Source organism: Schistocerca americana, chromosome 10, assembly GCF_021461395.2.
Source record: "Schistocerca americana isolate TAMUIC-IGC-003095 chromosome 10, iqSchAmer2.1, whole genome shotgun sequence".
In the NCBI taxonomy this organism is placed as follows: Eukaryota; Metazoa; Arthropoda; class Insecta; order Orthoptera; family Acrididae; genus Schistocerca; species Schistocerca americana.
In genome coordinates this window covers 155,082,372-155,099,249 of record NC_060128.1, presented here as the reverse complement: position 1 = coordinate 155,099,249, position 16,878 = coordinate 155,082,372, and the positions used below count along the sequence as shown (strand labels likewise).

Genomic DNA, 16,878 nt, shown 5'->3' with positions numbered 1-16,878 from the left:
AAAGCGCATGACAGATCTTTACCTTTCACAAGCAGAGCTCTTACTATCTGATGGAACGATTTATAAAAATACATTTAATTCCAAATCACATGTACCGATAACTACTTTTCAAAGAAAAAGATTTCTTCTGAAGATAGTATGTGTAGTGTGTTGGAAGGTATGTTAAAATTCTGTTAAGACTGATACATCAGCAGATCTCATTCCTGTTATTTCAATTTGTTTAGCACAAGACTGATTGAAATCAACAAAACAACTTGGTAACAAGAATAGACTTTAATCACAAAATATATACTTAATTACAATTCCAACATTACATTTGTAATTTATATGGTAATGTTTATCAAAACACAATAATTACAACATAGTATTTGCACAGCCCAGCACAATATGTTTGGAGAACACATTGTTTATAGTAAAATCACATATTTACTGTTGCCTCCAATCATTCACTATCAAAACAAAAGCATTTACACTCTTCCACAGTAAAATATAACATTTTCCCGAAAACTGTAATAAAACTGCAGGAAGTTCAACAGAATCAGCTCATACTCAAAATAGCGTACATTTATCATAATTTTTAACACTTAAATCCAGTTTGTGTGTGTTAAAGAACTGCAAAAATTGTATGGCACTTGATTTCAATGATCAGTTCCTCACAGGACTAACAGTTATGGTATAGCACATATAAATCTGCACGAGATTCATTTTGTCCTAGGGAGGATACTATTCTACATTCCAGGCAGGGGTCCAGCTGCTGGAGGAGTATGCAGGTATGTCTTCACATCAACAAATTTTGGTCCACCAAAGTAATCGAGAACCACAATTTGCTCAATCTTCATCTTTGCAACGTAGAAGTGATGATCTGCAACAAAACAGTGCACTTTCTTTTCAACTAAAGTTTTATTTTGGTTTTATTCTCTCATTTATGTTTTATTGCTGCAGCAGTGGGCTAAAGTAAAATTATTTGTTAGAATATCAGTTCTTACCCACCAAAAGTACAAATATTTAACAGAAAGGTTCTTCCCAGTGCATCTACACCCTGTTAACTCAGACGGCTGCTTTGTTATGAAACTGTGTTTTTCTTTCCTCCCTTAAGTTGGTACACCTTTGATAAAGAAGAGTATAAAAATTGCCAGGATTTTTACCCAGAAGTTTGTTTACACAACTGTTAAAAACCAGAACAGATTCTGTAGCTATCAAATTCCTTTTTGAAGAGGGTTTCACAGCAAAAGAGAGGTTCAGGAAATTGTATGAGGGCTCTTCATATTCATTTTCCACATTAAATCGGATACTGGGGTTTAAGGTGGCTGTAGCCTCAATGGTGATTCACATGGCATCAGAAGCCCAGCAGATCCGATGCTACACTGAATCACAAATACTGACACAACAGGTACACACAAAAAAAAAAAAAGAAAAAAAACTTTTCAGCTTTTGGAATACATCTGCTTTTTGGTGAGTGGTCTCCTTTACTCCAAAAGTATTGGGGGGGGGGGGGGTCAAAAAGAATCATCTAATTTTGAACATCTATATTTCTGAAACTAATAAAGATATACATTAAATTTTGTTTTTTGATGAATGGGAAATCAAAAGTTTTTTTAATGCCTTATCATAGGTGTTCAATACACCCCCCTTTAGATGCATGGCATATGTCAATGCGGTATTCAAATTGTCCCCACGCTGCAGTGAGCATGTCTTGAGTTACAGCTGCTGTTATGCAATGTCTGAGTTCATTCATTTTTGTCAGTAACGGAGGCACATAAACAGAGTCTTTATAAACCCCCACAAGAAAAAAAATCACATAGAGTCAGGTCCGATAACATTGGAGGCCAGTAATGTAAGGCTGAATCATATGGTCGTTCAGTAATCTTTTGATTTAAAAATGCCCACACTTGCAGATGCCAGTGGGACAGTGCCCCATCGTGTTGGTAAATAAAGTCGTTCAAATCAGTCTCCAACTGTGGGAAAGTAAAGTTCTCATGCATATTGAGATATGTGCTTCCTCCAACAGCGTTCTGTTTGTATCAGACTCTCAGGAACGGCCCAGTGATTTGCCTTTACACAAACAACCTGTTTCTCGGAATTGTTCATGCCACCGTCTAACGCTGTGTGCTGTAGGAGGATCCACACCATACTTAGTATGAAAGTCATGCTGAACAGTTATTATGGACCTGCACTGCACTGCACAAAACATGGAACACAAAATGCTTTCTGTTGTCGCGAGACCATTTTTACTAGAACAGAAGTGGGCACACACTGCTGCTACCTAGCGGGATTCATGTAAAACTCGAGAGTTTGCTCTTTCTAAAAGTACATTGTCCACACACATGCCTCAAATAAAATAATAATTATGAGTTTTAAATTGGATGATTCTTTTTGATACACCCTGTATTTACATTCTACCATAGTTTTCCTACTATTATTACACTTTCTGATAGAAGTTTTTTCTTTTCAAAATGTGTTGATCTCCTTCACATCATAAAAATGAGTTGTGCACGCTACTTTGTTGTTATGATGAGCTGTAGTTACTGTTAACCTCCAGGATAAAAGCAATAGTCAAAACAGTGGACATTAACTATATTCTCAGAACTGAAGAACACATGATGGATAGAGTTGCAGTGAGTCTGAACACTGATTAGTTCAAGGATGGTAACCTTATAGCAAAAAAATTAACTTTGGTCCCAGACAATATTCCTTGTCTGTAACGTGCACTGTTGCTGACTGGGACAGTCATCTTTCTCTTTAAACTCGCAAATAATTACACTGCCATGTTGCAATCTTTTTCCAGTTAAGGGTGCTCTCACTGAGCAAGCAAATCACTGCCGCCCAGGTTTTCTTTGTTTGCTGCCTTCGAGACAAAGCATGAAAACCTAAAAGTAACTTTACCGGATGTTGCACACTCCTCAAGAAAAAACAATAACGAACTGTTCTGATTAAGTGCTAAGATACCGTATTGTTAACAGTATTCTTGGAGAGCAAATAAAGTTGAGGTGAGCCAAATTCATCCTATGTTGTGTCCCAATGTTATTGCAATCATTAAAGCTCATATCAACATGTTACAGTATTTCCTATCCGCGCAACATCTATTTTTCCAAATCTCAGTGCGGCAGAAAGGAACTTGCGAAGTACCGACTAATGTAATCGTGTTATATTTTCACATTATTTAGAGTAACTGTACTGAACTTTGAATAGGCAAGGTTATTAATGCATCCAGCCATGCATGACTGTGGCTCAGTCTGCTAAAATGGAAAAGAAAGAAAGACAAAGCACATGTTTCTAAGATGTATGGGAACTGGATATATGTCCTAATCTACTTCTCTCCCATCTTTCTGTCCATCTACTCCTTGTTCCTCCTCTGTCCATCTCCTCCTTCCTCCCTCACTCTCTCTCTCTCCATCTCCTTCTGATGCCTCCCCCCTCTGTCCATCTCCTCCTTCATTTTCTATGTCCATTTCTTCCTACCCTTCTCTCCATCTCTTCTTCCCCCTCTCTCCGGCCTTGAGCCTTGTTTACCACTATTGCCAATACAGATTCCATAGTAGTATTCTAATCATAAACCAGTAAGGCATAAATCCAACATTCCTGTTTGGTTGATGAGTGCTGATGCCATGTTCAGTAATGTCCCAGATGTGTTTGAACGGGGTTCAGATCAGGCGACCTGGGGGGCCAACACATCTACTGGAACTCGCCACTGTGTTCCTCAAACCACTCTATCACACTCCTGATCTTGTGATAAGGTGCATTATCCTGTTGAAAAATCCCTCTGCCATCAGGAAACATCATCGTCATGAAGGGGTGTGCAACCAGTGCACGATACTCCTTGGCCGTCATGGTGCCTTGCACCAGATCCACTGGACCCACAGATGCCCGTGAGAATGTTACCCAGAGCATAGTTGGAGCACTGCCAACTTGTCTCTGCCCTGCAGTAGAAGTGTCGAGGAGCTGTTCCCCTGGAAGATGACAGATTCGCGCCCTCCCATCAGGATGATGGTGAAGGTATCAGGATTCATCAGACCATCCAACACTCTGCCACCGTGCCTACGTCCTGTGCTGATGGTCACTTGCCCATTTCAGTTGTGGTTAACAATGTCGTAGTCTTAACATTGGAACGCGCATGTATCATCCGCTGTGGAGGCCCACTGGTAGGAGTGTTCGGCAAACTGGGTGTTCAGACACACTTGTACTCTGCCCAGCATTAAAGCCTGATATTAGTTCTGCCGAAGTTCACCACAGGTCCTTTTTTACCAGTCTGCCCACCCTACGGCAGTCAACACCTGTAATGAAGGCGAGTCTGCCCAGCCCCATGACGTCTGGATGTGGTTTAACCATGTGTTGAAGACACTTACCCACAGGACTTCTCAAATACTCGACAAGTCATACAGTTTCTGAAATGCTCATGCCGAGCCTCTGGGCCATCACAATCTGCCCTCTACACACAAACAACACACTCACAGGTACTACATACACTATGCATGTGTCTGACTAGCAGTCATTCCACGCCATGTGACACTGCTACTGCCCAGACAGGTTTATATCGACAGTAGGTCGGTGGTCATAATGTTCTGGCTGCTCAGTGTATATAGTCTATATGTGTCTAAATGTTTATTACTGTAACATGTTAACATGTAAAAAATGGAAAAACACGCCTGTATTTGAATGCAACATTCTGTCAAATATCACAGCAATTGGTCAAGAACTTTTGGTGATACCGGTTTTGAACAAATATAGATTTATATTTTTATTTACATAGATATCAGTTTGAGTGTTACCTGGAGGCCAAGTCTTCATTACAGGGTGTCTGCTGAAAAGAGCATTCTGAGCAAAGGCCAACTCAACTGGGTCCTTCACCTGTGGAAGAAGCATATTTTTTAATAAGCTGCTTTGTATGTCAACATGTATAAAGATAGGTTAGGGATGACACTAAAATCAAATGAAGACAAACAACACTAAAATAAGATGAAGACAAACTAATCTACCGATTAAATGGCTATAAGTAAATCTACAGCACACAGATTAAAATTGTGTGCCAGACTGGAGCTCAAATCCCAATCTTGCATTCAAAAGTTATTGCGTGTGGAAGGCAAGGCTCCAGTACATTACATAGTTTTAATCTGCTGAGAGGTTTCAAACACTTCACTGTACAGTGACAGATTCGTTCTGAAATCTACAGAAGTCCTTTGAGAAGGCAGAACATTTAGGTTCTTTCTTTAATAAGGCCAAGTGTCAGAACTGAGTTTCACCTTGTCCCTTCCTTTCATCCCATAACACACCAGGAACAACAGCCAGTTGAATCGAAAAATGAAAATTCTCCTGAGAAAACTATGAAATTGTGAGACAGAATTGCAGGCCAATACTTGAAAAGGAATGACGGTACTGCTGATAGACACAAATAAAAGCAAATAACCTATACTGACTGACTTTCCGAACTGATAGTTCTTTCCTTGAGGAGAGGGTTAGGGAGGGGCAGAGGGGGTGGGATTTGGGGGGGGGGGGGAGAGGGGGGGAGGGAGAGAGAGAGAGAGAGAGAGAGAGAGAGAGAGGTTAAAATTGGAGAGCATGGCATTCAAACCCCAGGCTTAGAGGAAGCTATATGTTGGAAGGACAACGAACACTCTTATCCAAGTACCTTGCCCGTTGTTTTTAACCTTGTCCAATCTATACTTTTCTCTTCCCAAAGGAAGAGAGAATTCAGTCATCCACACTACACAGATACAAGGTGTGATAAAAAAGTAATGAGAATTTTTAATTTCACATGCTTTACACACCTGATTTTCAAATTTCCTTTACCTTGTTGGTACACATGTTTCTAAGGTATGTTGGCATTTTCTGCTGTTTTAAATATTTACTTTATTGTTGACAAGTGAAAAGGTTATAGGTGTCTTCAAGCGCTTGGCAAAATTTTACTTTCAAAAAAGATGGAGCAAAGAATTTGCATTAAATTTTGCTTGAAAATGGAATTAAGTGCAACACCCCAATCAAAATATTGACTGTTGCTTTTGGTAAATCTACTATGACCAAGACATGAGTTTACAAATGGTACAAACGTTTCAAAGAGGGTCAAGAAGACACTGAACATTATAACCACGCCTGAGGCCCTAGCATATAAATTATCCACGACAATGTGGAGGAAATAAAGAAAACAGTTCTGTAAGATCACCAAATCACCTTAAGAGGGGTTGCTGATGGCGTTGGCATATTCTTCGGCTCATGCCAAGCATTTTTTCAGATGTTTTGCGCATGAAATGTGTAGCAGGAAAGTTTGTTCCAAAATATATATGAAGATAGTAACTGTTCTCGAAAGAACAGATACCATTGATGACCTTGCAGCTTATCTAGAATAAATGATAATTAATTGAAATCCTCAGCTGCCGACAGGTGTTGTTGATATACCTCGATGGGGACAGCTGAAAATGTGTGCCCAGACGGACTCGAACCCGGGATCTCCTGCTTACACGGCAGACGCTCTATCCATCTGAGCCACCGACGACACAGATGAATAGCGTGACTGCAGGAACTTATCCCCTACACGCTTTCCATGAGACCCATATTCCCAACTGTCCACAATTTACATATGTAATGTACCTAATAGATATTTGCCCATCTACTCATTACTCGCGCACACTAAGGTAACGATTCCCATAAGAGTTGGGGCAACCTGTGCACATTCACTCAGATGAAGGTCAGTGGCTAGGTAGCCTTTAACGATATATAAAGATAGTAACTGTTCTCAAAAGAACATATACCATTCTCATTCAAGAACAGTTACTATCTTCATATATAGTTAAAGGCTACCTAGCCATTGACCTTCGTCTGTGCGAATGCGCACAGGTTGCCCGAACTCTTACGGAAATCGTCACCTTAGTGTGCGCGAGTAATGAGTAGATGGGCAAGTATCTATTAGGTACATTACATATGCAGATTGTGAACAGTTGGGAATGTGGGTCTCACGGGAGGCGTGCAAGGGATAAGTCCCTGCAGTCATGCTATTCATCTGTGTCCTCGGTGGCTCAGATGGATAGAGCGTCTGCCTTGTAAGTAGGAGATCCCTGGTTCGAGTCCCGGTCAGGGCACACATTTTCAGCTGTCCCCATCGAGGTATGTCAACAACACCTGTCGGCAGCTGAGGGTTTCAATTAATTATCATTTGTTCCAAAGTAGCAATGCAGACATTGCTCTGAAGTTGCTAAATCAATAAGTCAACAACAATCCAGAACTTCTGAAGAAGGTTATAACAGGTGGCAAAACATCAGTGTATGTGTATGACATCAAAACCGACACCCACTCTTTGCAGTGGAAACTTCATGAAGAGCCAAGACCGAAAAAAATTCAACAAGATCAATCATATGGGAAGGTTCTTCTCACTGTATTCTTCAATTACAGTGGGATAGTGCATCATGAGTTCCTGCCTTATGGTTGTACAGTCAATAAGAAGTACTACTCGGAAGCTATGCGCCATTTGCATGAAGAAATCCGAAGGAAACAACCAGAATTGTGGCAAAACCACTCACGGAAATTGCATCACAATAATGCTTCCGCTCGTGCATCAGTGCTCATTCATGTAAACACATGCCACACCATTATGGAGCCACCAAAACCATTAAGTTGCCTCAGACACAGTATCTGCCGGACACAGCTTCTTGACACCTCTCTCCACTCCCCAGGGTGAAAAGAACCATGAAAGGACATTGCTTTGCTGCCACTGATGATATAAGAACAGAACTGCTCAAGGAGCTGAACACCATAATGAGAAGTGTGCTCCAGAAGTGCTCCCCAGATTGGAAACAGCACTGGTACAAGTGTATTAATGTTTGAGGACACAAAGTTAAGTCGACAAATAAATAACGATTCTTTAAGAGAAACAAAAATTCCCCATACTTTTTGATTACATCTTGGATGCGCACCTGACAAATAACAGGTCAGTGCTAGGAATAGGTAAACTATTTCCGCTAGGCCCTACAGAATAAGTATGATGTCAGATGCTGCCACCAGAGGTCGCCCGGTAATATCGGCTGACAGGTCTGTCACAGTGTTTACTCTCTCCTCTGTTAGTACTGGTCAGAACCAGTTAGGAATCTATTCTAATCCAAATCCATCTCAAAAAGAATGTGGCGAGTGCTGAACACTCTCTCCTTAGCTACTGGAATAATAAGACAATTTTTAAGAATAAATGAAATGAAGACAAAATTTTCTATTACATATTTAAGATGATTTGTTGTGGCCTTTAAAAGCAAGATTACAAACACTCTGCACAACTTCAGCAAAACAGACATGTTGACTAACCTTCAATTATCATCATACAGCACATGTATGAAAGACAAACACAAATTCAGAATAAGATATTCCAAACACCTAACACACTGAAAAGTGGAAACACATATACCCCATTTACAAACAACCGCATACAACAGAATCACCATCCTACTAGCACACAAACAACAGTAAGTAGTAATGGTAATTCTCAGACAGTTAACATCAACCTACCACAGCTAAAAAAGATCCACCACAGTCACATGATTCTTCAAAATTTACATACATAGCTTTTGTCAGTTTGACATATGATATTTTGATGTCATAATCTAGGGCTAATTTTTCCAACAGAAACTTTTTCTCCATGACATGCTACATTTTAAAAATAGACATGGAAATGAAATGCCATAGAAGATGTACTGTAAGGAAATGTTCAGTTCCCAGAATGAGATTTTCACTCTGCAGCGGAGTGTGCGCTGATATGAAACTTCCTGGCAGATTAAAACTGTGTGCCCGACCGAGACTCGAACTCGGGACCTTTGCCTTTCACGGGCAAGTGCTCTACCATCTGAGCAGAGTGAAAATCTCATTCTGGAAACATCCCCCAGGCTGTGGCTAAGCCACGTCTCCGCAATATCTTTTCTTTCAGGAGTGCTAGTTCTGCATGGTTCGCAGGAGAGCTTCTGTAAAGTTTGGAAGGTAGGAGACGAGATACTGGCAGAAGTAAAGCTGTGAGTACCAGGCGTGAGTCATGCTTCGGTAGCTCACATGGTAGAGCACTTGCCCGCGAAAGGCAAAGGTCCCGAGTTCGAGTCTCGGTCGGGCACACAGTTGTAATCTGCCAGGAAGTTTCATATCAGCGCACACTCTGCTGCAGAGTGAAAATCTCATTCTGGAAACATCCCCCAGGCTGTGGCTAAGCCATGTCTCCGCAATATCCTTTCTTTCAGGAGTGCTAGTTCTGCAAGGTTTGCAGGAGAGCTTCTGTAAAGTTTGGAAGGTAGGAGACGAGATACTGGCAGAAGTAAAGCTGTGAGTACCGGGCGTGAGTCGTGCTTTGGTAGCTCAGATGGTAGAGCACTTGCCTGCAAAAGGCAAAGGTCCCGAGTTCGAGTCTCGGTCGGGCACACAGTTTTAATCTGCCAGGAAGTTTCAAATGTTCCGTTAATTAATATTAAATTTTTAAGTAGTTCAAAATGTGTCATTTCCAATAAAGTAACAATTTCACACCATAGAATTCAAGCCATATCCCTGTTATTACTTTTATCATCCCCAGGATGCCACAAATTTGGGTCTTTCTTGTACTAAACTAAAAAATTTCTCCCAATTCATGTTTTGTGTGTGGGAGCATTGTATGATACGACCAAGGAAAACAAACTGATTTTAATTTCACCTGTTGTTGACCAAAGTTATATGTTCAGGTAAAGAGGTTGGTTGCACTAAGACTGCTCACATACTGGCCTACTGATCTGAAATGATCAGCCAATGTTGTTCATCAGTGGAATCCACTAATGTCAGTGCTAATGTGATTGCGGCCTAAAAGCAGTGAGCATTTCTGTTTAATGCACCCTCATCACTCTTTCTTATCTTCTGCAATCCCCCCACCCCCCCTCTTCCACCCCACTCCTGCCCCCCCCCCCCCCCCCCCCACCACCACCTTCCCCCTTCAACTTCTTGTTTTTGTCTTGTGCTCCACTGTTGATATACTTTATCTACCCCACCATCTTTCCCTATCCATTAGTTTATCTTCTTCTTGCCATTCCACTCATTTATTTATTCTTCTCTTTACTGCCTATCTATGCCAACTGTATTGAAATTTGGAGACTACCTTCTTTATTTATGATTTGTAGATTGTAATCAGTGCCATTGCTAATTTGTCAGTTTACAAATATTGTCCATTGTTGGCTTCACATTGTTAACTTCTACACGTCATATCCTGCTGAATGTGTCCCGGACGATTTCTCCATGTAACCAAAATCTGTTTTATGTGACCGCCTGCTCTCTTTTTAGCAAATGATGACAACAACTAGAGTATGCTACTTTTATGCAAACCCAAGGTTACACAATTTGTCTGTCTGAGCACTGTGCAACTCTATTCCCCACACACTGTCCACATTGTGCTCGGCTCATGACAGGTTCGGACGTGCTTTGTGCAGACTCGATTTATCCACGAGCTGGCTTAATTGACAAAAACTGCTGGCCAGACTGATACTTTCTAACAATGTCACCCAGAAGAAGAAGAACCGATTCATCTGCATCAAACAAGAAAAGAAAATTATTATCTTTGGAATGTAAACTTGATATTTTAAAGTTTTAAATGCAAAAATTAAAATGTGTTTATTGGCAAAGAAGTTTGATCCACTGGAATCAGAAATTAGTACAGTTATAAAAGATAAAGAAAAAACCTCAAAGCTGTGAAAATGCTCATTCTTTGAATTCAATTATCATTCATAAACATAATGATATTACCACACAAATGGAAACAATGTTAAAATTATGGTGTGATAATCAAGTAAGAGTGAAAAATTGTCCTGTTGATCAGAGCTCATTGTGCTCTCAAGTTAAACTGATATTTGAGAGATTGAAAGAACAACCTGAGGAGATGCCAAAGACATAATGTTTAAAGCTAGTGACAGTTGGTTTAACCAATTCAAAAGTCATTATAATTAGCACACGCCATCGCACAAAGTGGAAAGGTGGCAAGCGATGATAAAGACTGTGTTGCTCTATCCGTAGAAACTTGAGGGAATGATAGGCGATGACTGTCCCAGCCAAACCACATTCAACGTGGATGAAACTGGTCTGTTCTGGAATAAGATTCCTAAAAGAATTTTTATCATGCATGAGGCGAACAACTTTTCAGACTTCAAAGCTGCTGAAGATCGATTGACAGTGATGGCTGGCACAAATGCAGAACAGTGGCGATGGCAGGAATACAGCTGGTGATTGTAAATTAAAATCTTTCTAAGTTTATGGCTCAGAAAATACACGAGTTTCAAAAAAATACATCTAAATCTGGGTTGTCTGTGATTTGAAAGTCAAATGCTAAAGCTTGGGTGACAGCTTCCCTTCTTGAGGATTGGTTTAGTCGTCACCTCGAACATGAAGTTGAAGGTTACTGCCCTTTACTAAAAATCTGTGATGCTATTAATCAACAATGGACCACATCATCCTCCTGCAACAATAAGCCCTTTGTTAAAGGCTTTTTGAAGCAATTCAATGTTTTATGTGCTGTGAGAATTATTGGACAGTCTTGGAATGAACTTTCACAAAAAGCTTTAAATAGCACCAGAAAAAACTATGTCCATTCCCTCCACCCCCCCCCCCCCCCCCCCCCCCCCCACTTCCCCACCACTGAAACCCAGACGAATCAGCACCCAGATCCCAATAAAACTGATAAAGCAACTGAATAACTGGTCGATTTTGAGGTGGTTTCTGATCATGTTCAAGAACTGCTGGGTTGACACAATAAGAAGCTGACAATTTATGACCTTACACAAATGCATGGACACCAGCAAAACACTGAATAACCTGATTCTTTATACCCACTTCAATGAGATCAAATGACAGTTGGAAACTTGATATAAGGCCTCAGTTCAATTTAAGGAGAGTTATAAATTTTAGAGAAAAACAAACACCAACTAAATGTTTATTTCTGCTACAAAACAGGGAACAAAAAATTTATTAACATGCTACAAGGAGATTCTGCATTATAAGAAATGAAATTGACTCTTCAGATGACATTATAACATTTTCTGAAGCCTTCTGCATCACAATAACTACACTTTACATTGTTGCAATGTGTAATAGTGTATTGTAAAGGTACACTGTGTGATCAAATGTATCTGGACACCTGGCTGAAAATGACTTACAAGTTCGTGGTGCCCTCCATCGGTAATGCTGGAATTTAATATGGTGTTCGCCAACCCTTAGCCTCTATGACAGCTTCCACTCTCGCAGGCATATGTTCAATCAGGTGCTGCAAGGTTTCTTGGGGAATGGCAGCCTATACATCACTGAGTGCTGCACTGAGGAGAGGTATCAATGTTGGTCGGTGAGACCTGGCACGAAGTCGGCGTTCCAAAACATCCCAAAGGTTTTCTATAGGATTCAGGTCAGGACTCTGTGCAGGCCAGTCCATTACAGTGATGTTATTGTCATGTAACCACCCCGCCACAGGCCGTGCATTATGAACAGGTGCTCCATCATGTTGAAAGATGCAATAGCCATCCCAGAATTGCTCTTCAACAGTGGGAAGCAAGAAGGTGCTTAAAACATCAGAGTCGGCCTGTGCTGTGATAATGCCATGCAAAACAACAAGCGGCACAAGCCCTCTCCATGAAAAACATGACCACACCATAACACCACCACCTCCAAATTTTACTGTTGGCACTACACATGCTGGCAGATGATGTACACCAGGCATTTGCCATACCCACACCCTGCCAACAGACCACTACATTGTGTACTGTGATTCGGTACTCCATACAACATTTTTCCACTGTTCAATCGTCCAATGTTTATGCTCCTTACACCGAGTGAGCCACCGTTTGGCATTTACCAGTGTGATGTGTGGTTTATGAGCAGCCACTCAACCATGAAATCAAAGTTTTCTCATCTCCCGTTTAACTGTCACAGTACTTGCAGTGGATCCTGACGCAGTTTGTAATTCCTGTGTGATGGTCTGGATAGATGTCTGCCTATTACACATTACGACCCTCTTCAACTGTTGACAGTCTGTCAGTCGACAGACAAGGTCAGCCGTAAAGGTTTTCCACTTCACTATCACATTGGAAACAGTGGACCTAGGGATGTTTAGGAGTGTGGAAATCTCGCATACAGACGTAGTATGACACAAGTGACACCCAATCATGTGACCACATTCGAAGTCCGTGAGATCCGTGGAGTGCCCCATTCTGCTCTCTAACGATTTCTAATGACTACTGAGGTCGCTGATATGGAGTACCTGACGGTAGGTAGCTGCACAATGCACCTAATATGAAAAATGTATGTTTTTTGCAGGTGCTCAGATACTTTTGATCATATAGTGTAATTTGTTGTATTGTTGGGCATTTTATTGAACATTTTCATTCAAAATTACTTTGTTTTCTATAGTCTCTGGTCCTAACTGAACGTACACTGAAGTGCCAAAGAAACTGGTACACCTGCCTAATATCATGTAGGGCCCCCGCCAGCACGCAGAAGTGCTGCAACACAACGTGGCATGGACTTGACTAATGTCTGAAGCAGTGCTGGAGGGAACTGACACCTTGAATCCTGCAGGGCTGCCCATAAATCCATAATAGCATGAGAGGATGGAAATGTCTTCTGAACAGCACATTACAATGCATCCCAGATATATTGTTCATTTCTGGAGAGTTTGGTGGCCAGCAGAAGTGTTTAAACTAAGAAGAGTGTTCCTGGAGCCACTTTGTAGCAATTCTGGACGTGTGGGATGTCCCATTGTCCTGCTGGAATTGCCCAAGTCTGTCAGAATGCACAATGGACATGAATGGATACAGGTGACCAGACAGGATGCTTACATATGTGTCACCTGTCAAAGTCGTATCTAGACATATCAGGGATCCCATATCACTCCAACTGCACACGCTCCACACAGTCCACTGCTGACATGAAACGTCCATGGATTCATGAGCTTGTCTCTGTAACTGTACATGTTCATCCACTTGATACAATTTGAAACGAAACAATTTTCCAGTCATCAACAGTCCAATGTCGGTGTTGATGGGCCCAGGCAAAGTGTAAAGCTTAGTGTTGTGCAATGATCAAGGGTACATGAGTAGGCCTTCGGCTCTGTGAGCCCATATTAATGATGTTTTGTTGAATGATTCACATGTTGCCGCTTGTTGATAGCCCAGTACCGAAATCTGCAGCAATTTGCAGAAGGGTTCTCTGTCACGTTGAACAATTCTCTTCAGTCATCATTGGTCCTGTTCTTGCAGGATCTTTTTCCAGCCGCAGTGATGTTGGAGATTTGTTGTTTTACCGGATTTCTGATATTCACAGTACACTCATAAAATGGTCATAAGGGAAAATCCCCCCTTCATCACTGCCTCGGAGACGCTGTGTCACATCACTCATGAGCCGACTATAACACAACATTCAAACTCACTTAAATCTTGATGACCTGCCATTGTAGCAGCAGTAAACAATCCAACAACTGCTCCAGATGCTTGCTGTCTTGTATTGGCATTGCACTGTATTCTGCCTGTTTACAAATCTCTGTATTTGAATATGTATACCTATAACAGTTTATTTGGCACTTCAGTGTAATTTGTTTGTTTATTTGAAAAATTAACCCTGAGTTTTGCGAATTTGGCTTGCATAGCTATCACTCGGTCCCACCTGTCGTGTACATCCAGGGGTATTACAGTACAGTGTTTAATAACTTATCTATGTGCAAATTCATCTGTTTCTGCCTGGTATCTTGTTATTTCTTGTGCCTTACTTTCGTCATGTTTATGCTCAAAACCATACGTACTTACCCTCTTAATCTTGCCAGTGAGAATGACTTTAGCACATCTGGGATCCTCAGCATCATACTTTTGCTTCTTGCAGTAGTCAGACTGAGCCAAGCTCATCACCAAACTGCTTCGGTAGTCTCTCTAAATAACACACAACAGAAAGTTACTTACAAGTGCTACGCATTTGGAAAAATCTGTAATGTTATTTGTACAAAACTGATAAAGTGCGGAAAGAAACAACTGAGAAAGCCACATTTTTCATTTATTAAAATTGGCATCTCACATTGAATATACTACATCAACTAAAGATACTTCACTATCGGATCAGATAATAAATGAAAAGGTAGTAAATGGAATGAGGGAGAAAAATGTATGGTACAATTTGAGTAAGAGGCATGGGTTGCAATTATTCATTCTGAAGCAGCACGGAACAGTTGATTTGGTTGTTGAAGGAAGTGTAGCCGTAAGAAGTTGAGAGGGAGATTAAGGCTTCACTACAAGTAATCAGGTGCAAGTGGCTGTCAGTTGCAGTAGTTACACGAGTATACAAGTGCAAGATAAATTAAAACAGTTGTCTGTGCCAGGCACTTTCTATTTTCTCCCAAGACACGTTTTGAGGGCTTACACACTTATTTTCAACTGGATCAAAGGATTACCCCACTTTTTGTTAGCTGGATGTAGTTAGCTGTCAGATTTGAGTTTCAATTTGCTACAAATCTACATATACAAAAAGGTATAATCAGCACTTAATAATGTATTATGTATTAGGACTGCTAATTTTAAACAATAATGAAGCTATTAACAATATGTAAGCCCTCGAAATGCTTCATTGGAGAAACGTTTACAACATCACGTTAGAGACTCGTGAACGAGCTGTGACCAGTGTACAGAAATTTTCCAGGATATTACACTACAAACACAGTTCATTGTTTGGTTTTGATTCTAATAGAAAATTAGCAAAATAATAACCAGGCTAGTAATATGTTTTTCCATTTGCTATGGTTGTGTGTGCCCAGGGGACGGGAGGGGGGGGGGGGGGGGGAGGAAGAAGAAGAAGACTAAGAGGGAGTGAATCAGAGTTTAATAAGAGTTTTACATTTTAAATGTATGTTCTTAACAATTTTTACCTTCATGAATCCTATAATATTTTAGTAAGGATGCTAAACCTGCACTGTTTTCACCAAAATCCTCATCTACAATTACTGTGTTAGACTTGCACACAAATATGAATTGAACAGCTCCCTTCTGAACTGTTTCAGGACAAGAGATTAGACAACCTATGTACTTACCATCAGGTCCTGGACACTCATGTCCTGTGGGGTGAGGTACATGTAAGGAATCCCCGAACTGCTGTCCACTGGGCCATCGCTCACAGACACGATGTTGTTGAACGGGTAGCTCCACGAACCGGGCATGGAGGAGATGGTTGACATGGCTGCCCAATCTAGAAAAGGGAAAAAAAGTTAACAAAGGTCTTAGTGGTCAGCTGATCCCTCAGTCACTTGCACATCATGTTCTGTAAATTCCATCACGGAGGAGAGACTTCATGGGTGCAGAGCTGTTAATAGCCAGGAACAGCACTGGTTAGTATTGCTCAACTCAAGCTGACAAGTACAGGAATCAACTTCTAAATTACTTTATGTATACAGGGTGAGTAAAGGAAGAAGTAATACACACTTTATTTCATGAATGGTCTGAGGTATCAAAATAAGGTTTTTGTAAAATGATGGTACCCAGAGCAGCAGATGATACTGTTACATGTTTAATTCTCTTAACTCCTGTATCAACTGTACATTGAAGTAAGTACAGTTTTTCAGATGACACAACGAACTTTTGTTAACTTCATTCCAAAGCTCTTGGAAAGGTGAGGACAGCGACATTACACTTGTTAATTTGGCACTGAAACATTATTGCAAAAGTATCTGAGAAATGCGCTAAAACAGAAAGACCAAAAGGTGGCCACAATTGGCTGTTGTTGCATGTAGCAAAGGTATTATATGTAGCAAAAAGATAGGTTACACTGCTAAAATAAAACATGTTTCTTCCTTGCCCTACTTTATGTGACACAGACAGAGGCCCAGGTACAATTGCTGCAAATTGACCTTTATATTAATTTCTAGCGTATTAGAAGGGGCTTAGGAAACATCAA

At 40.7% G+C, this 16,878-nt stretch overlaps 1 protein-coding gene across 3 annotated transcripts in view; it reads right to left on the bottom strand.

Moving 5' to 3' along the window:
- Window positions 1-254: 254 nt before the first annotated feature.
- Window positions 255-16,878, bottom strand: part of LOC124552633 (protein CREG1) — a 53,511-nt gene continuing 36,887 nt past the window's right edge. For all 3 annotated transcript variants that reach the window (XM_047126959.1, XM_047126958.1, XM_047126960.1), the window contains exons 3-6: window positions 16,019-16,173; window positions 14,751-14,870; window positions 4,767-4,845; window positions 255-862 (exon numbers count right to left, since the gene is read on the bottom strand). In XM_047126959.1, coding sequence (XP_046982915.1) covers window positions 729-862; window positions 4,767-4,845; window positions 14,751-14,870; window positions 16,019-16,173 — 488 coding nt within the window. In that variant the 3' untranslated portion in view covers window positions 255-728. The remainder of the gene's footprint in view (window positions 863-4,766; window positions 4,846-14,750; window positions 14,871-16,018; window positions 16,174-16,878) is intronic.